Below are 25,010 nucleotides of genomic sequence, written 5' to 3' on the forward strand. Positions count from 1 at the left end.
CCCCAGTTCTAAAAAGTATGTACACAGCCAAAAAAATAAAAATATTACAAAATAATTTTAATACACAGTTGAAAGAAATTGCATTTACTCTGCAGTGAAAAATATTCTTTGGGATCAAATAACATAAATAAAAGTGAATATGTAACAATGCAGAAAAACCATATAAACCTAACAGGATGTGAATAATTTTGAAACTGCAGAACCTCAAGTACAGTAAGTCTTATCCCATAGCATCTCTTAAAAAATAAAAAAAAATAAAAAAATTTAAAAAAAAAAAAATTAAATTAAAATTAAAATTATCCATAACAAACAAAAGGAAACAAATTTGTCATCAATCATTACTGACCAAGACATGAATAATAGCTGCATAATTTCAGCAAAGGAAAAAGCTTTTTACTTTTGGATATGTATGAAAAGGAATTAAAAAAAAAAAAAAAAATTAAATGTCTCAAATTAGTTTTAGAAAAGTCTGCAATAATTAAGTAAAACTGCTAAATACAGAACAAGCATCTGCAAGATTATTAATCAAAGCATTAAATTACAAGAAAGTCTACCATTCAATGATAAACAATTAGTCTCAATAAATTAGATTTGGTATCAAAATTTTTTATGCTTCAGCATGAATTTCAGCTTTCATGAATGATTGATATGAAGTGCTTTCAAATTTGAAGCAAATACATATAAACAATTTGGTAGAGTTAATATTTCAGAAATTCATTTTGTTTATTTTTCTTCATCTTCATTCAAAGCAGCTAAAAAAATATGAATTGAACAGCTTTCATTTTCAAAATTGTTGTTAAGAATAATTTTAATCACAAATCTATAACATGGCTTGGATTTTATCAAAATTTATTTGAAAGAAGCATCCTAAATGGCTAACATTTTACTATTTACAACTTGAAACCCTTTTTAATGCACATTACAGCTGAAACTTGATATTTATATAACATAAAAGAAATACATATGCAGAAATCAATATCCAGGAAAGGGATTAATGCATTTTAATATGTAAAATACTTTGTAAATAACAAAATTACTTACCTTCTTCTGCAGATACCCACAGTAAGAGACCAAGAAGAATCCCAGATAACAAATACTCCATACTTATTACAATATGTATTTAATTCCTACAATATACCTCTGTCACATGTGGCAGTGTCTTCCATAACTGTATTAAAAATAAATAAATATAAGAAATTAATTCATAAAAATAAATAATATATTAGCATATCTTGTTCAGTCCTGCTCAGTGGCAGATTAACGAAGAATGGTTAAACTCACTTGAATTTTTGTCAGCCCTGTCTTAAAACAAAAGTTGTTTGTTATTTTTTTTTTTTTTTTTTTTTTCAAATTTAAATGTTTAAATACTAAAATTATGAAATGTTTCTGAGTAACAGATAAAAAACAAAATAAATTAATAAAATAACATCTGAAGCACACAGTTATGTTGCTAGAGCTTTGAAATGAAATTCTAATATAAATAGAATAGCTTCTTAATTTTACTTCCCCCCTTTTTTTTAATGACTGATAGTTGATAAAATGCATGAACTCCTAATTTGTGGTAGTGGTTGTGAAGCACAATTTAACAGTTGGAGTTCTTGAATTTAACATTCCAATTTAAACTCAGCACAACTGATGAAGAGTAGCATCAGAATTGTTGAAACCTCTTCCCCCAGCCCCTAATTATAAAATAGGGTATTCAGACTAAACAAATTTGCTCTTTATATAAACATAATATATTCTTTAAAATTTGAGTTCTTTAACAGTTAGAAGGGTAAGGTTTGGTGTGAACTTCACAGGTAATGTGCAAGGAGTAATCTTTTTACCAAGGGAAAAAAAAAAAAAAAAAAAAAAAAAAAAAAAAAAAAACAATCACTACATGCATGGAGAACAAGCTCCCCTTAATTTTAAAAACTAAGGGGAGCTTGTTCTCTATACATACAGTGAGTACGACAAAAATTAGGTGAATACTTTTAAAACTTTCAGAACCTAGTGCTAAAAAAAGCTTATGGGGAAATATGGATTTATAAACCTGACTAAATAACTGTTATTGCTTTTGCTCAGTATTCACAAAAGAATATAAGAATAATTTTAATCTTTTGTACCTCATACTAAACATTCTTTTTCCCAAAGCATTTATTTTAGTTTTCAAAAATTTTTTTGGCCTAATTTTAATAGGAATACACTAAAAATAAAAGAAGATGCAGCAGTCTTGTCTTTTGTCCTTTTCCACCATGGCGAGGAAAGAATAAATAAGTAATTTGAAAAACAGAATTTTTTTTTTTTTTTTTTTTTTTTTTTTTTTTTTACATATTCCTCAGAAAAAGTTAAAACAAGTGGAAGAAAATTCTCACTACAAAGAAACTGAAATCCAAGACTCAAAAATTATTTTATAACAAGTTGGCAACTTGCCAGGATTTTAAAAAACTAACATTTTTTTTTTTTTTTCTCTGCATACTAATGTGCAGAACATCATGTAAAGAAAAAACTTTACATGGTAATCATTTAATTCGTTCATTTAATATGATCTGCATCATCAGTTAATTTTCTCCCAATTCAAGTCAATTGTACATACTTGATCAGTTACTTGGTTACATATTGTCAGTGCAACACATGATCATTTGTTCTTAGTAATACCATAGTAATTAAGTTCCTGAAGAGGAATTATTAGCCTTTTGATTGCTTCGTTGATTTGTGAAGAACTGCCAATTTGAAATTATTTAAAATTACTATACATAAAACACAGGTTTAAATATTAAACTGATAGCTGCTGAAAAAGTGTGGCATGACATGATTTATATTTCAAATTACAGTTATTTATTTTAAGAAACAGAAGCTAGTGTTTTCTTAGGGTCACATTCCTCAACTTCTTCATGAAAGCTCTACCTGAAATTCCAAAAATTTGCGAAGTGTGAATTATTAATGACAGGACTTCAAGGAATATAAAACATCCAGCTTCAATTTCCAAATTACATTCTCTAACTCAAATGATGACTTCTAATTTTTGATTGCCTAGAATAACAATTTTTTTTTCATCCTGGCAATGAACTGCAAATTTTGCATACATTGTCAATTTTGATAAAAAAAATACACTTTCTGTAAGAAGTTTCTGTGAAATTGAACATTTCTCCAAAACTTAATTTTCAGAAAGAAAGATCTTCTGAAAAAGAAGTTAGCTCCTAAAAAAAGGTTTTATTTTTAGGAAATTAACTTCATTAAAGTAACATGATGACAATGGTATTTTTTCTTGAAAAATAAAATTCAGATGTACTTTTGAAAATAATTTTATATATTATATTCAACATAAGCTACATTGCTATTATTTTACTTTAGTGTTAATTATTATAAAATTAATAATAATACTATTTAGAAAATGTATAAAAACATAATGTATGCATTGTGACTTATATCATATGTCAAACAATAACATCAGATCAACTCCACGAATATTATCATGGATAGCAAGCGTTGCACCTGCTGTCAGCTTAACATTTGGCCCCATACTGGTGACAGAATAAATTTGCCCAGATCCATTCCATTTTCAAGGAGAATCCTCTAGTGCAGAGTTTCTTAAACTGTGGATCACAACCCCCGGTGTCGCAGGACTTGCTAGTAGGGGGTTGCCAAAAATTTTACCAGTTTTGATATCTCTTTAAACTTATTATAATAATTTTACAATTACCAAATATTTTTACACAATGTATCTGAAAATAGATAAAGATAAGCCAATACAGACAAAGAAAAAAATGAAAATGTTTCAATGCATTCCTTTTATAATATAAGCGTTCATTTTACTTGCTTTGCATGTGATGCTGTCATTTCGTCTATTATTTATTTAAAATTTTCCCATTGTTCCATGTCTTAAAATAAGAAATTAAAGTTGACCTAAAAACACAATAGTATATTACACTACAAGTGAAAAAATTGATGGTTTCACTCACGCCCGTGTCAGATTTGCACAATGCTTATGTGGTTGTACAAAATTTCCATAAATATCATGGGGTCCTGGCAGAGCCAGATTTAGAGTTGATAAGGCCCTAAGCTATATGAGATATGGGGCCCTTTATAAGTTTGTTATATAATTTAATACTATTTATACTATATTTTAATTTGGGAGGACCTAAGCTACAGGTTGTGTAGTTTATACGTAAATCTGACCCTGGGTCCTGGGGTCGTGAAAAAAATCTCGCTTGTAAAAAGGGGTCACAACTGAAAAAACTTTAAGAAGCCCTGATCTAATAGATGAACCCAATGGTTTTGCTTTCCATCACTCTTTCCCTACAGACATTCCTCATGAGAAGACTTGCAGTTTGAAAGTACTTTAAGCGCCCCCATGCTCCAAAGATACTAAACACTTACAAGCATCCCCACCCTCTTCCGGATTTAAATCTGACCTCAAGGATATGTCATCCGGCCTCCTTATCACCATATCAACAAGGCAGCACATTCACTATACCAAAGACGAGCCAACTCCGGCCCATCAAAAGACTCTATCTGGCCCACGGATAGAATTTTAATTTGACAGTCCGATTCAAATTAAAAGAAATATATATTTAAATATTACATAATCCATCTCATTTTCTACTTTGTTTAAATATTTTTTTTTCCTTTTTTTCAAAGGACTGATTATTATTATTATTATTATTATTATTATTATTATTATTATTATTATTATTATTATTTTACTTTCTCTATTTTTGTTTTATAAAACATAAATCAAAGGAAATAGCAAGCACAGGCTCAGTTAGTATTATTTATAAGAGGTGTTGATGAGAACTTTGAAATCACCGAGGAACTGGCGTGCATGCATTCTTTAAAAGGAACTACAAGGGGTGTGATATTTTTTGTGAATTTCAGGAATGGCTTTTAACTTTGCCTATAACAAATATATGTAATATTAAGACCGATGGAGCACCAAATATGACAGGAAAAAAATCTAGATTTCTTGGACTCCTTAACCCATCAACGAGCCCACCTCTCGGAACGAAATGCTTCGAAAACGGTCGCGTTATCAGACAACAAACCCCTCCAAAAAAATCGCTTTCGTTTTCTGAAATCTCTCTAAGATGGCCCAGCCTAAGGCAGTATGTTTGCTTCCCCTTAGTGTGATGGATAAGCCATAAAATTGCCTCCCCGCTATTGAATGGCAAGAAGTAGTTGTTCCGTTTAGTTTCGTCTCCCTCCTCTTTCTTTGTACTAGTAGCCTGTAGACTTGTTTCTTTTAACATGTGACCGCCGAATTTTCCGAAATCTTTTTAGAATTTTAGCTTCCAAGCTTGTAAACTTTCAATTATTCGACATGTTTTATGGGGCAGTATTTTAAGAAAGATCATTATTTATTTTGTTACACAATTTTTTTACTATTTACTTATCTATTTTATTTAGTTTTAGTAGGCCAATTTATTTTGGGAAATTAAATTTTAATCCATTCTTTTACCGACTCAGTTTTCATCACATTATAAGTCCATATATATTTACGATGAGAGTACAATATTTATCAGAAATTTTTGGAAAATTTGGCATATGCATTTATATTTTAGCGTTGAATTTTTTCCACAAGTTGTTCGTTAACTGTCGAGCTCATCTTCGTCTTTTCAGCGTGGAATTGGCAAGCATAATCTTCCTAATATTTTTCGGGATTTTATAGCAATTTCTAGAATTTTGGCGGTTTTCTACAAATATTTTGGTAAGTTTAGCTATTACACAGTTGCTACTAATGTGGAATTTAAAGCCAAAAATGTATTCCTTCATTGATTTGAGAGATCGCATTTCGAATTTAAACGGAAGTTTAAATGAATTTGATACAATCTTACCACAGACTAGAAAGAATTATTTCTCTGTGTTGGATGGATTTTTCTCACTTTTCTGTATTTGATACATTAAATACATAAAGCAGACACTCACAAATAGAATTTAAATAAATTTATTTAAATAAATTTCTATTTTCATTTAAAATTTGTCATTATTAGCGCCTCCCGCAGTTTTATGCAATCATAGGATTTTCCGAATTCTATTAGGTCGTTAACATAATTTCAAGGCCTAATAGAAAAGTGATAATAAGGAAAGACTATGCCTTGAGTACCAATAGCCAAGTATTTGTAATTAAATAAAATAATATTGAATACCAGCCGCTTTTTTATTTATTTTTAGTCATATAACAAAAGATAAACAAGAATACTATTACATCTAAGAATTATTTAGTAAAATTATTTTGCTAATGTTTTATGAATGAGGAAACACGGTAAAAATGTTTTAATGATTGAATTCACCGTTAAAAATCAAACAAACCCCAAAATTCCTTTTTCCCATAACTTCGTAAAATGTTTTGATTAAATATGATTTGAATGAGTTTTCCAATTCTGTTTTGAGTGATATAAATATTATTAAATTAGGATATAAATATTAGGATATAAATTATTATTAGTAATAATTTTTGTATTATAACTTAGCAGAATATCGTTTATCGTTAAAAATTATATCTAAAAGAATTAAATTTTGAAAAGAATAAAAAATATAATTAACTGTTCCATTTTGTCCTCTATGCATCTATTTATATAAAAAAGGAATCTGGCTAGGGAATTTACGACTTGTATATGAACTAAAAATTAGTATCTTGACAAAACTTGTCAGAGCATAAAAAGCTTATATTCTGTGATATTACTGTATTAATCATACTTCTGTATCCGTAAATGCAGTTTATAATTACCAGCATAAGTATCATAATGGATTTTATTAAAACGACGAAAACTGAATGCATGATCCTAGCATTATCAAACTACGGCTCTTTATCCCGTTAAGTATTGCTTGGGTCGTAACCAACACAAGTTTTATTTTTGAAATATTATTCCAAATAAAACAGGAAGCATTAAACTATATGCATTTTAAACAGTTTTACTTTTTTTTGGAAGGGAACCTGACCTCCGCAGGCTAACTGACACTAAGGTCTCCAAAGACTATTTCTAGTCAATAGAGTTTTTTCATTCTAGAAATACTCATTATCTAGAGCTATCTTTTTTTCTAGCCATTGTAAGCTACAGATATAGTGGGAAAAAATTCTCATTTTACATAATTTTCGGATAATTACATTTTACGTTACATAATTTTAGATTTTGATTAACGCAATCGATGAATATAGCAGAATAATAGTTTGTTGTAAACATTGTAAATTTCAACGTTTTTTAAGTAAAGTTTTCAAGTAAACCAAACCAAAGATTATTAAATTAGTCTTATAATGTTTATTGTTTGGTTTTCAGTGTTCTGAATTTGCATTTCAAAAACATAATTTAAATAATCTTTCTTTACGCCAGTCGCTTTTAAAATGTTTACCTATGTAAACACTTACTAATGTTTAATGTAGCAACTTTGTATGTACTTAACGAAAGACTTAGAGGAATTTATAAAGAAAACTAGTTCACATGAAAAAAATCACAAAATCTTCCCTACAGACAACGTATTGACCAGAAACCAAAACCAGGTCAAAATACTTATGATCGTCTCTTTTATCCACATAGCCATTGGTAAACTTTTCAAACATATACTTGTTCTTATTGCAGTTATAAACAGAAATGTGAACACTCAGATACTGCCGCTTGTTAAAGTTAGTACAGTCTGCGGCTGATTCTATATCTGCCGAGGTGTTTTCGAAGAAAACTTGAAAGATAATAAATTATGTTACCTGCTGAGTCATCGAAATATTATATATTTGTTTATTGAAACTGAAAATTTTATAAATTTCTATAAAACTGCAATGGAATTATTGCATTGAGTAATCTTCAGTGTGATGTAATTAGTGTCCTAAATATAAAGGTATGCAAAATTCAAATTGGAAATTACAGCAAATCAGTCCCTAGAAATATGCTATGCCTGTATTAATCTAGTAGCAATCAATTATTCATGAACATTATAGTATGCATGCCATATAACAATTTGTCAGCAGTACAGGAAACAATTTCGATATGCGTGCCTTTTCTTTTAACATAGTTTTTCTCTCATTACTTTTAAGATAAACATATAACTTGAAATAGTTTTTCTTCCTCCAGCTTTCACTTATTTATTTCTTAAAATATCTCCGCTAAAATCAGAGTGATATTATTAACGAATTTTCTTTATTATATAAATATAAAATTTATCCTTTATTATATAAATAATTGAAATGCTTAAATTTGACATTCTAATAAATATTTTATAGTAACTCTCTGAAAAATTTCTTTTAAAATGTATGAAAATGAATTAAATCGTGTATTTTTTCCAGTCTTAATGATAATAAAATTTTAGAATCATCAGTTATATATCTGTATTGATTATGAGAAATTATCTCATTCTTCTTTGAGCTGGAAATTGCTCAATGGAGCTTCTTCCAGCTAGAATTTGAACTCGGGGTGTAAGTGATAGTAGATCGGACTATCAGTCGGAATGCCTGTGGTTCATATTCTGCTGATAGGATAACAGATTTTTCGTGTTTTTTTTTTTTTTTTTTTTTTTTCCCTCATAAAAACGCTATGTCTCTTCAATGGCACCCCAACGAAAACATGTCAGACGATAATTCGTTAACACATGAATTATTCCGACAGTGCCTCGTGCTTCTTCTCTCTCGCCCTTTAAATAAAAACAAATAATAAGGAATTATGCCATTCTCACTATCTTGTTATGAGTGGAAGTCCTTCCAACTAGAATCTGGAAGACCTCCTTATTAGAAGCACAAAGAGGGCACTGCTGAATTTTCGCATTTCTTGCTTCGAAAAAAATCCAATCTCTCTGCAGCATTCGAAATTATTACGCTTTCGCAAATTTTTCAAATTTACTTTTTCTAATTTCGTTATTCCATTTGTCGTATATTGATAGGTGAAACAATGCAGATTTCTGTCTATTTTCTTAAGTTTTCGTATCGGCAAGAAAATATACTGTCGCACTTAAAATTGGTTTTAATGCTGAAAATGATTTGATTGTTTGGTTCTATTTTTCCTTTTTCTTCCTTTAAAGATTTATTTTTCTTCCATATACTTATTTATTTATTACATTTTAATCTAATAGTCTCCCAAAAACTAAAGCGATAAAAAAGTTCTTTGATTCCAAGATAAAAGAAACTTTCATTATGCTTTGAATTTCTTCAGCAATCTTTCACCAGTAGGATTTATTTTCTTTTTCACCTACTGATACTATGTGATTCTATATCTGTAATATATCTGATTATGTATGTGTGTGAGTGTGTCTAATGGTTTAATTGATATATATATATGTCATCAATGCAATATATATATGCATTCATATTTTAGCATATGTATATATTATAATGCATATATATATATTGCATTTTATAATTTCATTACACAAAAATTTTATACCTTAGGGAGTATATCTTTTATAGTAGATTTTGGGAATGCTTGAATTTTGAGTGAAAAGGAAAGTCAAGATTTCTACTACTTTACCCCGTTCAGTGCTTTCTCTTTTACTAAGGAATTAACATCATAGGAGGGCTGTTTTTGCCCAAAGGTTCGGCCTTTGTGGGAACGGTTAGGGGAAACCGGAAAAGCAAGAAATAATTTTTCATTCATGAATTGACATCTTCAAGAAGCATTGACTCTCAGTGAGTAAAAGACAAACATCTGGAAAGATGTATTTAAGCATAAAATGGTTTTCGAATCCAAATAACATTAATTTAGAGAAATTTTTGTGGATGCAATATATAATATTGAGATAAAAGTATAAAAGTAAGTAAAAGAGGGCGATGTAGGGTGATTTCATTGTTCGACTATTCGATACACTATTCGACTATGTTAGAGAAAAGCCTCAAACATAGTACTGTCGGCCCTGTGTTTAGATTTGCTAAATTTACTAAAGCACACGATATCTATCTACCAAGATAGAGGTATTCTACTTCCGACGAGCTTTCTAAGATATACTTACACGCATTTAGTTTACATGTTGAGAAAAATCATAAAAATTCCACGCAGTTGATCTATTTCGTCGCTGAAAATAGAAGCCAAGAAGAATCGATAACGTTCTCTGGCTTCAGGCACCTAGATTTCTCACTTTGAATTTGGAACTAGAAATATAATTACAAATTTCTCTACTAGGGAAGATCAAAATTCATTATTTTTTCACACATGTAAAATCTGGTTAAATACGTTTTCTCGTTTATAAATTACAGAAGATTTTTCAATAATTCCTGATATTTTAAAGGAAACTTTTGATGTATTTGTTTCCTGTAACAGGTCTAAATAATCATTCATTTAAGCCACACTGATTTTAACGATCTGAAAATTAACAAATGAGTCAAACTCTTTCATAATTATAATAAGAAACTTAATTTGGGTTTAAGATTACCTCAGAAGTGATTTTTTTTTATTTCTTAATTTAGATGCCTTACAATCCAATAGTTATTTCCCGTATTCAACTACGGCCATATTAGTGGCCGGTAAATACTGGTAGTTCGATTTACACCCTGACGAACGAATACGATGGCTGAATGGTATTTTTCCATGTTTTTCCCTATATATAACATGAATATGAGACTTTTCTCATTAAAAAGTCCTCTACGAAGGCATCTCTTTCCTTAAAAGCAGATCGTCCTCGTGTGTTTTGCTGTATTCAAGTAATCCTAACCTTCAAACTACGGCACCTATCACACTAAATCAAGATTAAAGATTTCTAAACAAGATTTTTAATCGGCCTGCGGTCCCCAGTGGCCATGCGCTAAAACCGCTGAGTACTGGTAATCCTACATAAGTTCAAATCCTGGTGAACACGCTTGTTCGGTGAAAGTTTTCTACGTTCAATGTGAAGGAAATCTAGTTTTCCTTAGGAAGTCCTCCCTGATTGTTTCCGTCCTCTTGTGCAGATGCCAATTTCATTAAATTTTCTGCATTAAACACAATTGTAATTCTTTCTTTTTAAATCTCAGGGGAAATAATTGTAAACATCAGATTCAGTGCAATTATAAATTATTATTTTAAAGTAGTTAACATTTTGAGTGGGAAAAGCATTTTTAATACGCTCATAAACAACCCCTCCTCTAAACTGGCATCAAACTGTGTCGATTTCTACAACAATCTATATAAATACGTTTCCAAAAAATTCTGCTAAAATATTAAAAGTTGTATTTGTAGAGCATTTATTAGTTAGATTTGTGACTACCTACTCAACTTTTGGTTTTCATAACCTATAAGGTATTTTCTCCCGCCTTCTTAGCATGCCTTCGTGGTGTAATGGTCAGCACGCACGGCGTGTATTCGAGAGGTTGGTGGTTCGAGTCCCGGCGAAGGCATTGCTCCTATTTCACATGTCCTGCTTCGAAATAACCTAATGTTTCTATAGTGGCACCCAAACCAAAAAAGGTGGTGGATGATGATTCTCCGCCACAAGGATTTGGCGATTCGGTCCCCTAATCCCCAGTCGCCCTTTAAAAGGGGGAGTGAATGAATATACGGTATTTTCTCCCGCCCTTTTAGCATGCCTTCGTGGTCTCAGTACGCTCGGCGCGCATTCGAGAAGTCCGTGGTTTGCGTTCCGGGTAAGGCGTTGCTCATTTCTCATGTCTCTTTGCTGTTAAAAAAAAAAATGTGATATTTCTACAAACCTTCCATTCATCAGAATAGTAATAAAGTCATGAAGCATAGGGGGTAGGGGGGAAAAAGGAATTTTAAAGAAAAGATTATTTTTACAAAATGACTCAAAATTTCTTGAGACAGTATAAGTAGTTATATAACTCAAATAATTAAATATTTGACCTCTTAATTTTATCAGTATTTCTGTATAGAAGTGAAACATAATTAAATATCTTTAACGAGTATCATAGATAGTGGGGCAGATCGAGTGAGCTTCACAATATTTTCAAAAGCAGCCACTTTGACAAATGAACAGAACTGTCGGCAATTGCTTATGAATGTCACTTACACGTTTCATAATGCCAAGAATGTTATAAAAATAACGGTTATGCTATATCAACAACTTACCGATCTTTGCAAAGTGCTTAAAAATAGAGCTGTTCCAAAAATTGTATTCAGTTCATTCACGGTGTTTAATTGAAAGCTCGTCGTCGATTTTTGAACTACTTATCGATAAGCTATTGAAATTCAGATTTTGTACAATTACGTTTACGGATGATAATAATTCGATTTAGAGTTTTTAAAATTTAATGTCGAAGAAATTTTTTGCGCATATTTCCATTTAAGAATAAACTAAAAATCTTAAATTTTTAAGTTTGCATCATTTTACAGAGCGTAAAATAGCTTTTGAAATAAAATTTGCATGAAATTTGTAACCTAATTTCTGATTTTGGGGCGAATTTTGTTTTAAATTTATATATTTTTTCGATTATTTGAAGTAAAAGGATACTTGGAAGTAAAAGACTGAACCAAAAGTAATAATAATAATAATAATTTATCGCATAAATTAATGGTAATAAGAGATTACTTAATAGCTTCTTTGCTAAATTCCTGTACAGTTTTATAAGAAGAATCATAGGTTCTTAAATTACGAAATCAAATAATTGAATCGCATTGTCCGATGTATAATATTTATAAATTTATCAAGACAGCCTCACGTTTTTATTATTCGTGATATAAATTTGTAGAAGAATTTTTTAAAGAGAATTATTTAATCTCGTATTCCCATTAAATTACACGATACATTATTTTTAAAACAAAGGGCGTTAGCCGAGAAGGTCTATTAACTTCATTTTTTCATTTTCCGTTGAAAACTATGTCAGTTCACTTTTCAAACTGTTGCTACCACATATTACAGCCCTGTATTATATTTAAAGAAATTAAATAATGGTTTTGGTTTATTAGATTACGTCAGAACCCTCGAGGGCTATCCGCCTTGAAATTAAATAATGAATAATCTGCATAAATATATGTATGTTTCTCGCATTGTGATAAAACAACGGCACCTAGACCCATCCAATTTTGAATAACGTACATTTCCACCCAAATATGGGCATCTCAAAACCGAGATTTGGAATTTGTTTTATTACATGTTTCATATTTCGTAAAACTTCAATGAATTTTTTATTAAGAAACTCAACGATTTTAAAGCGAGCAAAGGCAACACTGTATTAAAATAATAATATAAAAAATTATCTTCAACGGGCGAGACTGTGTTTCGGAAATTCTAAAGATATGTTCATTTAAAATTTATTTTGCGGTATTGCTGTTTAACTGAAGTTTTATGGTTTAAGTGCGAAGAACATGATATTTAAAAATAAAGGTAACCCACAAACCGTAATGTAAAATCTGAAAGATTTGCATTTTCAGATTTTTATGTTTGCATTTATTACTTTTTCTCGTTTTAATTCATTAATGCTCTTATAGGTAAACGTTCATTTTGTAAAAAATTCTATTTTTTATTCAATAACTGCTCTAAAACGGAAATTCTTAAATCCCTTTATATATGCAGCCACTTTGTAACTGGTAATAAATTTGTTTCTTTAGAGTCAGTGTAAGGCCTTTATCCCAAAACATCAAGAAGATTTCTCCCCACGCTAATGACAGCCATTACCCATTGTCGTCAGGATTGCATGGACCCTTGTCCCCTTAGGCATTGGGGGTTGGAAGACATGCAAAAATACGGGCTAGTCCTTTTTGGCGTGTTTTTTCGATAATACAAAAATACGGGACTGTCCGTTTTCGAGGGTACATTTAAACTAACAATAATCCGTAACGAACTGTTAAGAGACCTGCATAAAAGAACGAGAAAATCTGGGTAAAACCGTTAATGGGTTAATCAAAACTATGCCAGGAACAATGTTGTTTTTCTACATTGTTCATCGAGATGATCTGTGAAAATCTGCATTGAATATGAAATCCGCGCTTGATCAGTCGTGAAGCTCGTAAATACTATTCGATCTCGTTGGCTTACTCAGGCAATTTCGAGATTTTCTTCAGTCCGTACAATGCGACTACTCTGATGTACCATATAACACGAAAGTAAGGTGGTTTAAAGCAGAATGAGTTTTCGAGCAAGTGTGGCAGCTGAAAGATGACACTGTGTCACTCTTCCATGAGAAACAGTGTTCTGCAAACGCAAAATGTGAGAAGATACAGACTGGCTTTTGGACTTTATATTATATTTATTTGTATTTATCACAGATCTTCCTTGTCATATGAGCAACTTTGAGCAACTTGAATGTCAAGATGCAAGGGAAAAATCAATTTATTGACGATATCTGGGCCCACCTCAAAGCTTTTAAACTAAAACTTAATTTGTTTGCTGGGCAGCTAGCTAAGAAGGACTTGTCTCATTTCCCAAAGTTAAATTCAATACCCTCAGTAAATGAAGAGAAGCTTCAGAATTATGAAGGTGGCTTGAAAAAACTGCATTTTGAGTTCAAATGCAGATTTCAAGATTTCAGTGCCATTCAAACAGAATTGGATATTTTTACCATGTCTTTCAATGTAAATTGTGAAGCAGTGAGGTCAGATTTGCAGCTTGAATTAATAAAGCTGTAATCTAACAATCATCTCAAGCAGATGTTTCTAAATATGCCAAAGTTAAGAGTTTTACAAATCATTACTGAAAGTAAGTTTCCCCAATTTAATATCTAAGCCCAGAAAGTTAGTGCTATGTTTGCTTCATCTTATATATGTGAACAATTGTTTTCAACAATGAACCTTAGAAATAATTATTTCAGAAGTAGAGTGACAGATGAGCATTTAGCCTCATTCTTTAGAATCAGGACATCTCACTTCAAACCTCAATATAAGGAACTTTTAAACATGAAATCGCAATTTCATTCATCTCATTAACATATTTAAATTGTAATACTTGTATATTATTTTTAAAATTTTAGAAAACTTCATCTTGGCCAGCCAAACTTTTTTGTTTTTCGATTTTTGGCTCGTGAACGAAAACATTTGCCCATCCCTGAATTATACTATACTGTACAACAATTGTAATAATACAAAATAAAATCATTCTTTTCAAGAAGGTAGCAACTAAGAATTTAAAATCTTGTATAAATTGGCAGTCAAAACCTTAAATTTACAGAATATAAAAATTTATAGAATTAAATGAATAAATAAATAGAAATAGTTTTCTTTTAAAACATGTCTGAAACCTGAACAATTTTCATAAGTTATATTCAGTGATAGTGTAAAGTGACCACACGTCTCGATTTTTGGCGGGACAGTCCCACTTTTTGGAGGACAATCCCCGCGTCCTGCCAATTTTTAAAAATGTCCCTCTTTTTAGAAAACATCTGCATTTCTTATTTTAAATGTACTGTAAAAATATATTACCTATTATTTATTAATTATTATAGTAAATATAAAGAAATAAAAAATACATAAACAAACAAATAAAATGCATGCAGAGTAAACTAAATTAGGTGATGTAACAAGTTAGATTTACTCGGTGGTGTTCGATTTGTTGCGTTTCGACAAGGAATATGTATTACTAGCAGCTTCGCTGACAGCCTTCGTCTGGCTTTTAAATGTACCGGAAAAATGGCTGAAGGGAAAACCAAACGTTAAATTTAAAAGCTGTGTAGAATTTTACTCTGCAGAACAACTTCATAAAAAAAGTTATTACGTATAACAAAATTACAATGAAATAAGCAATATCCCTTAATACAAATATTAATTATCCTAACAAATAGATTAACCAACTTCCCTTTGCAAAATCTTAAGAACTCAAATGGTATAAAGGAGGTTAAGAACTTTGTTTCCTAAAAAAATCACTCAAAACTTTTCAATAGCTTAAAAACAGTGAAATAAGCAATAAATAACATAAAAGAATACAAAAAAAAAAAAAAAAAAAATCTGAAAATCAAAGTATAATTAATGATATTTTATCTTATATTTTCAAGAGAAAAAAATTACAATGAAATAAGCTATCCTTTAATACAAATATTAATTATCCTAATAACAAAATTAACCAACTTTCCGTTGAAGAAAACAAATCATGCAAAACTTTTCAATATCTTACAAACAGTGAAATAAGCAAAAATTAACATGAAAAAAACTAAAAAAAAAAATTCCACGCAGAATTTTACTTTGCAGGGCAAATGTATCAAAAAAATATCAATAAAAATGTATTATATATATAAAAAAATGACAACGAAATATGCCAATCTCTTTAAAACAGTGACATAAATACGATTAAAAACAGTGACATAAGAAATACGATGAAAAATTGTTGCCAAACCCATTTCTAAGAGAATGAAACTATTCAAAATGATGCGATTTCATCAAAAATCTATCAATAACAATGAGAAAGGAAAATTGTTGCCAAAACCATATTTTTAAAGATGTGAGAAGTGTACTTGGAAGCTTCATTAAAAAAAATTTTTTTTAAATACAAAATATTATCATTTTTCCAAAATTCTTTTTGTAAAAGCAGTAGCAAGGATGAAAGTTTAACGTGTCCAAAAATCCAAGAAAAATAAACGGTACATTTTTAAAAATAAACTTTTTTAGAAAAAATCCCGTTGAAAAGGTGTTAAGCTCACTTTGTTAAATAAATTCATATTTAATCGATTTATTAAAACACGAAATTTATTTTAAGTTCGTAAAATAGCTAAGTGCCTACGTCTCCTGACGATGTGAAAATGGAGTGTGTAGAGTAAAATCTCGCTTTCCATTATGTCTCAAAATGACGCAATTTCGTCACAAAACATAAATTTTAAAAAATTCTAATTCGAATTTCGAAAAAATCGCTTCGAGGTGCACCGGTTCTTGTCTAGATGCACCTAAGTACCAAATTTCATAGCCGTGGGTCTATTAGCTTACGCGCAGCGCGAACGAAAGACACACACACACAGACAGACTCTGTTTTATTACATGTAGAGATTAACGGAGGAACAGCTAGCATTAGCTGAAGGGATATTGCTTTCCACACCATAAGCTACAATCAAAGTTTCAGATCAATTCATTGTACGTCGCAAATGAACAAAACATTGTACGACAAAAAATTTGCAGGTACTTTTCCGTTTTGCCGGCCCAAGCGATCTCATCTCACGTATATTACTCTACAAAAATATAATGCTCTCAGTAATTATCTACATTAATTTAAAGTTAAATCTTAATTTGGAACACAAGTTTAAATGCAAGAAATACTTCAATTCGTACGAATAGCTTACTCAGAAATTATGTAAAACTGCAGTGCTTTACTTCGCTAATGCATTCTCATTAGAATTGATGAATTTAACCCTTGACTTTACCTTTTCTATATTTTCGGCTTCGGGTAAGCGCTGTGATTGCATCCTAATTGATTTAATTACTGAAAATGGCCTTAGACATAAAACTGAACTATGTGAATGAGGCGTAAAAAGTTACCAGCAAGAATATTCCGTTTGGCATCGGTTGTACCATTATTAGCGACTTTATCGCTTGCGCCGGCAAAACGGAAAAGTACCATATTGAGTATTATAATATTGTTTGGTAAAAGTTTACAATTGGGTGCCCTTTGTTTTTTGGCGATTCTTTTTTTACGCCAAGATCGGCACCAGGAAGACATAATTTCAAGAAGGCCGCTACACAAAACCAAAATAAAAAGTCAAAGAGGTACTTTTCCGTTTTGCCGGCGCAAGCGATAAAGTCGCCAATAATGGTACAACCGATGCCAAACGGAATATTCTCGCTGGTAACCTTTTACGCCTCATTTTCAAAACAAGTCGCAGCTTTTTCTTATCAGATTGATTGTTTCTTTCAATACTGGCATATAATTACATAGAATTTTTATCAGATAGTTCAGTTTTATGTCTAAAGCCATTTTCGGTAATTAGGTCAATTAGGATGCAATCACAGCGCTTACCCGAAGCCGAAAATATAGAAAAGAAAAGTCAAGGGTTAAATTCATCAATTCTAATGAGAATGCATTAGTGAAGTAAAGCACTGCAGTTTTACATAATTTCTGAGTAAGCTATTCGTACGAATTGAAATATTTCTTGCATTTAAACTTGTGTTCCAAATTAAGATTTAACTTGAAATTAATGTAGATAATTACTGAGAGCATTAGATTTTTGTAGAGAGTAGTTTACGTGAGATGAGATCGCTTGGAGTTACGTGATATGAACCGGCGAATCAGGATGTTGAACCATGAAAGCGTAGTAAATTCTTAAATTAATGTCTTTTTACAAATTTATTGTCTTTATTTATCGTTTTTTTTTATAAAATTTTAAGCGATATTAAAATGTTTATGCCTTTAAAAAAAGAATTCTTAAAACTAACATTTTTTTAAATATTTTTTATGTGTATACTGTATGTTGTCGCCAATAAAGTCTGCTTGGCGAGATTTGCGCTGGCGAAACGGAAAAGTACCAATTTGCATGTGTAAGGACAAAAACCGAAGCAATTATTTCTAATGTTTTTTTACCATATTCGTTTTCACAACTGCAGAAAGAATTAGATTAAATGTACATTTATATCCATATATTACGATGCTTCTAACACAAAGATTTAAAATTACTTCCCACAATTGCTAGACTTTTTGATTCAGAAACAGTAATTAAAATTAGATTTTGTTTCTTTGCCGGGTGTAACTTCATAAATAATTTTTGACCAATAAGTACTATTTTAAAAAAGAATAATTTGAACAATAATACCATTATTGCCTATTGTGAGGATAACACTAACGCAAATTTTGGTGGAAAAGCTAGAAGAGGCATCAATAACATTTTAACGAACATTTGAACCAAAAAATTATTAGAGTAGGTTGGGTAGCGCACATTCTACACAGTATTATTCGAACAGCATCTGACTTACTTCCAGTGGATCTTGAAAATATTACTGCAAACATTTATTCGTATATATATATATACTGTGCATATTGAAAGTTTGAAGGATTTTTGTGAAAGCTCACAAATCGAATATTAAAAAAGGAGATTTTATGGGAATATGTAGAAAATTTTTTTTAACATAATAGTAAACATTTTTCGGAAAATAATATTTGCGAAAATGATCTTTTTGACGAGATGTCATTTAATAATATTCCTTGTGAAAATATTTTGAAAATTGTAGAACACGCGCTCTCCCTTCTAGGAACAATTGCAGCAACAGAACGTGTTTTTTTCTGGTATCAATAAAATATGGACAATTGAAAAAACACAGATAAACATTAAAACTTTAAAATCTGTATTAAGGGTAAATATAATTTGACCAATTCATGTAAGAAATTTCACAACATTTTAATAAATGATCTGAATCTATTGCAAAGTATTCATTTGGATAAAAAATATCATAATTTTTTAATTAAATTTTAAATTAATTAAAAAACATTATATTCAAATTATAGTTTTTTACCAATAGCTAGTAATAAATATATTTTTGTATATTTACAGACAAGTTTTGGTCTGCTTTCATAACTAAATTACAATTCTCATTTCATTCCATTTGTTTCGCTTTATCTCAATTAAAATGTGGTCACTTTATGATAGTGCGATGTGTACTACAAAGAAATACAATGTTAAAGAATTTATTATCACTTATAATTTCAATTCTAAATGAAATGGAAACCAAATTGTGGGGGGGATAATATTCTTTCTTGTACAATAAACATTTGCATACTACAAAATTTCATATGTTAAATTTTATGTTTCATATGCATTCATCAAAATTACATATGTTAAAAAGTACTGCATATGACAAAATACTAGTGCTTTTTAATGCGACTATTAATCTTTGAAGTCAATTTCATAATATCAGATGTGCTTCAGTTTAAAAAAAAATTAACAAATATTTATATAATTTAATTTACAAGAAAACTAATTTTTTATAAAACACACTTATTGGATGAGGGCCACAATGATTACTGTAATATATTTAATACACAATAAAACTATAAATTCTGAATATTTTGATAACATTGTAATGAAATGTTACTTTTGTTTCTTCTGGTAACAGTATAAATTTCATGAACAAGTAGGATTAAATTACTTAAATTATAGTAAAGCACACAATGGAAATTTATTCAATGAGAGAGATGCATTTGTAGAGTTTTTTTTTTTTTTTTTTTTTTTTTTTTTTTTTTTTTTTTGGTGAAAACTAATGCATATTCATAGGGAAGAAAACCATAAATGGTTCCATACAGCCAGCCCCTCTGCTAAAGTAACAATCTAGGCCTTTGCTAGGCCAAATTACCTATATCAGCTATTCTCAACTGGTGGTATGTGTACCACTGGTGGAATGCAAGAGAAAAATAGGTGGTACACAAAGAAACAAAGTATTTTTAAATATTAAATTCAAACATTTCTTAAAAAAAAAAAAAAAAGAGAACAATTCATAGAAATTTCCTGTGATTGAACTCTAACTGAAGATTTCAAAAATAACACACTTGTTGACTTTTGGCTGAATCCCCAAAAAGAATTTAAAGGTATTTCAAATAAAGCTATTAAATTTTCATTGCCATTTTGCACAATCTATTTGTAGGAATAAGGATTTTCTTCCATGTTATATTTGAAAAATAAATACAGAATAAAATCAAAAGTGAGTTCTAATTTAACTAACTGAAACTGATTTTAAACTAACTGAAATAAGACCAAATATAAACATATTGCTCTGAAAGAGGCCAAGATTTAACAGCAAATTTTAGAATCAAAGTATTATTTTGATAATTAAAATGGTAACCAACTTTTAATCTAATATTTTTTGTGTGTGCATGTTTAATACAAATAGCCAATAGGTTGTGTAAATTTCAAAATATTTTTTATTTTAACTTTTCTATTCAGAAATTGAAAAATAATCATTGTAAAATGTAGTGGTGGTACTAAAGTTTTCCAATTTTTGTTTTGTTGTTACACGTTAGTCAAAAGGTTGAGAACCGCTGACCTATATCCATCGATCTTACCATACCTACTACAGTACAAAGTTCATTATCCGGAATGATCTATAATCCGGACCTCAAAGCCACAAACTTTACGCATGCACGCATTGAAAGACATTTTTAATAAAGTGAACAAATAAATATTAAGCTTTTTTTTGTAAAATTTGATACCCTTTAGATCATAATTGCTCTTTATTTCATAAATTACGGTTTCATATTTTTAATTGTATAATTTCTGCATGCCATCTTACCAGATTTAAATTGATGATCTATAATCTAGAAAAACCCTTAATCCGGAATTGCTGAAGTCCTGACGAGTCCGGATTACAGACTTTGTACAGTAGTTGGCTCTGAGAAATAGAAAATGTAAGTAGCTTCTGAAAATAAAAATTAATTGCACTTATTTCATGCTTATTTGGTACAGGTAACTGCACATATCATACTCATATTTCAGTCCACAAGTATTTTGTTCATTACAATAATTGACTAAATATCTTAAACTGTTGTTGGCTCTGAGAAATAGAAAATGTAAGTAGCTTCTGAAAATAAAAATTGCACTTATTTCATGCTTATTTGGTAAAGGTAACTGCACATATTATACTCATATTTCAGTCCACAAGTATTTTGTTCATTACAATACGTGACTAAATATCTTAAAAGGTTAGCATAGATTGAAGGGTTCCCCTTGTATTATCGCAAAGTTGTTGTTTCATTTACGGTAACCTGAGTAGTTGAATGTTATGATGTAATCGATTGTGTGATTGTGGTAAATTTTGAATTACGAGAAAAGATTTGTAAGGGGTTGTGGTGCAAGTTAGCTAGAAAGTAGACTGCTTGGTAGAATGGCTGAATGTGGTAAGATTAATTTGAAGTTTCTCTACGATTTGGAAAGAAAAGGAAAAAGAGCATTAATTGAGTGGTGTGTAAATGAAGGTTTACTTAGAAGCAATTAGAAGTGTAAGATCGATGTCCTGTTTGTATGAAGGAAATGCGCATGATCGAATGTCGAACGATACCGGCACTACAGAGGAATTTTTTACTCTTATTTTTGTGAATTTATGTGGCATCGCCAGTATACAGATTCTAGTTCAGATAATTTGAGGAATTTTCGGATGCTGTTAAGGAATTTTGTTTGACTGAAGAAAGGGAAATTTCTAAATAAGGTAAGTGGATATTTCATTTGTGGTAAAATGAATTTCCTTTCCTTTTTATGTTATTTGACTTAAAATGTAGTTTATTGAGATTATATATTTTTTGTTTGCTGCTCCTTTAACTTTTTAAGTGAATATAGATTGATGTGCACATGGACAAAGTCAACTGAATGCGCAATGCCAAGTTTGTGCAATTCTCTGATGTTTTTTTAAGTGAAAATAGGTCAATGTATACATGGATAAAGTCAAGGGAGTACACAATGGATAAAGCCAAGTTTGTTGTCTAAGGAAAACACTTTCATATTCATATTACAGATGTGGAAACCTTGAAAACATCCACACAGCCAGAATATTTGCGAAGATTCAAATTCAGAATGACTGGAATAGGTGATGATAAAGCAAATACGGCTAATCTTTGGAATATGGTAACAGGTAGTTTGGCGACATTTTGGTAAGGCGATAAAGGTTACTAGCTAGGACTTTAGCAGTGTACATGGATAAAGTCAAGAGTGTGCACAATGCCATTTTTGTGTAATTCTAGGATTTTTTTTTTTTTATTGAAAATAGGTCGACATGTACATGGATGATACCGTGTATGTGCAATTCTTAAAAACGCGGCAAACAGTTTGCGATTCTGCACTTTCTCCCAATTTCGCACCTAATCTTCATCACAATTAAGCATTTTTTTTCCATAAAAGTTCCAGTATAAGCGTAATTCGGCTAGCAGATTGTTAGAAAAAATGTTGAGTAAAAAAAAAAAAAAACATGTCTTTACTTCGTGAAAACAAAATGACGTCCAAAACAAAACTAGCAGGTTGTTGTAGCAGGGTTGGTTGCCAAATTTTAGCCAAAAAATCGCCAAGTTACCATAATCCAAAGATTAGCCGCAAATACAGCTTAATGAAAAGGATGCTTTTATGGAGGATTTTTCAAAGAAAATTGGCTTTATTCAAATACAAGTCTAAAAAGTATTCCTTTTTATCTTGCCAATTCAACTCACTGATCAAGCTTTGTAAGGATAGCATTTTAATTATTGCTTGATAATTCCAGTTTCTAAATCTACATAAAAACAATAAATAAATGTACTTTCATTAAAGCTCTGACCTTTTCATGCCAAAAAAATTGGATAAGAATAACTTTATTAGCAAATAAAAATAATACTTCTCTTCAAATTAGTTGCACTGATATCAAATTTGCTTGTAATTTTATTCAACAAATCAGGATTAAAGTTATATATAAATCTGCATATGTGGTTAATACAAATTTATATCTTTCAGATTTAAATTCAAAACATACAAAATGCAGACCTGACAAAAATTTGGCCTTGAAATACCCTCTATGATAAGCTATTTTAAAACACTCGGCTCTAGTATAGAATTGGGTGCCACTTCGATTAGCGACAATTTTTTTGTAAAATTTTGGCGATGAAATCTTATTTCTGGTTACCATGATAGTGTAACTTTGCTTAGCCTCTGAATTTTTTAAAATAAAAATAGATTGATGTGTACATGGACAAATTTAAACAGTGTGTAATGCCTAGTTTGTGAAATTCTCGGATGTTTTTTTAAGTGAAAACAGATCGATGTGTACATGGAGACAGAGTTTATGCAATTCTTTGACGGTACTTTTTCGTTTCGCCGGCGCAAATCTCGCCAAGCAGACTTTATTGGCGACAACATACAGAATACACATAAAAAATTTTAGTTCTAAGAATTCTTCTTTTTTTTTTTTTTTTTTTTTTTTTTTTTTTTTGAAGGCATAAGCATTTTAATGTCGCTTAAAACTTTATAAAAAGTCAATAAATAAAGACAATAAATTTGTAAAAAGACATTAATTTAAGAATTTACTATGCTTTCATAGTTCAACATCCTAATTCGCCGGTTCATATCACGTGACTCCAAGCGATCTCATCTCACGTAAACTACTCTACAAAAATCTAATGCTCTCCGTAATTATCTACATTAATTTCAAGTTAAATCTTAATTTGGAACACAAGTTTAAATGCAAGAAATATTTCAATGCGTACGAATAGCTTACTCAGAAATTATGTAAAACTGCAGTGCTTTACTTCACTAATGCATTCTCATTAGAATTGATGAATTTAACCCTTGACTTTTCTTTTCTATATTTTCGGCTTCGGGTAAGCGCTGTGATTGCATCCTAATTGACCTAATTACCGAAAATGGCTTTAGACATAAAACTGAACTATCTGATAAAAATTCTATGTAATTATATGCCAGTATTGAAAGAAACAATCAATCTGATAAGAAAAAGCTGCGACTTGTTTTGAAAATGAGGCGTAAAAGGTTACCAGCGAGAATATTCCGTTTGGCATCGGTTGTACCATTATTGGCGACTTTATCGCTTGCGCCGGCAAAACGGAAAAGTACCTCTTTGACTTTTTATTTTGGTTTTGTGTAGCGGCCTTCTTGAAATTATGTCTTCCTGGTGCCGATCTTGGCGTAAAAAAAGAATCGCCAAAAAACAAAGGGCACCCAATTGTAAACTTTTACCAAACAATATTATAATACTCAATATGGTACTTTTCCGTTTTGCCGGCGCAAGCGATAAAGTCGCTAATAATGGTACAACCGATGCCAAACGGAATATTCTTGCTGGTAACCTTTTACGCCTCATTCACATAGTTCAGTTTTATGTCTAAGGCCATTTTCAGTAATTAAATCAATTAGGATGCAATCACAGCGCTTACCCGAAGCCGAAAATATAGAAAAGGTAAAGTCAAGGGTTAAATTCATCAATTCTAATGAGAATGCATTAGCGAAGTAAAGCACTGCAGTTTTACATAATTTCTGAGTAAGCTATTCGTACGAATTGAAGTATTTCTTGCATTTAAACTTGTGTTCCAAATTAAGATTTAACTTGAAATTAATGTAGATAATTACTGAGAGCATTATATTTTTGTAGAGTAATATACGTGAGATGAGATCGCTTGGGGTCACGTGATGTCCAGCGAAACAGGATGTTGAACCAGGAAAGCATAGTAAATTCTTAAATTAATGTCTTTTTATAAATTTATTGTCTTTATTTATTGGCTTTTTATAAAATTTTAAGCGATATTAAAATGTTTATGCCTTCAAAAAA

At 30.4% G+C, this 25,010-nt stretch overlaps 1 protein-coding gene across 2 annotated transcripts in view; it reads right to left on the reverse strand.

Annotated features, from left to right (window-relative positions):
• The window catches only part of LOC118185442 (uncharacterized), a 63,566-nt gene that overhangs the window by 37,043 nt on the left and 1,513 nt on the right, over positions 1 to 25,010 (reverse strand). For both annotated transcript variants that reach the window (XM_085813421.1, XM_085813420.1), the window contains exon 2: positions 1,042 to 1,168. In XM_085813421.1, coding sequence (XP_085669547.1) covers positions 1,042 to 1,102 — 61 coding nt within the window. In that variant the 5' untranslated portion in view covers positions 1,103 to 1,168. The remainder of the gene's footprint in view (positions 1 to 1,041; positions 1,169 to 25,010) is intronic.

Source organism: Stegodyphus dumicola, chromosome 3, assembly GCF_044657685.1.
Source record: "Stegodyphus dumicola isolate Sdum_Otavi_A_Nest chromosome 3, ASM4465768v1".
Lineage (NCBI taxonomy): Eukaryota > Metazoa > Arthropoda > Arachnida > Araneae > Eresidae > Stegodyphus > Stegodyphus dumicola.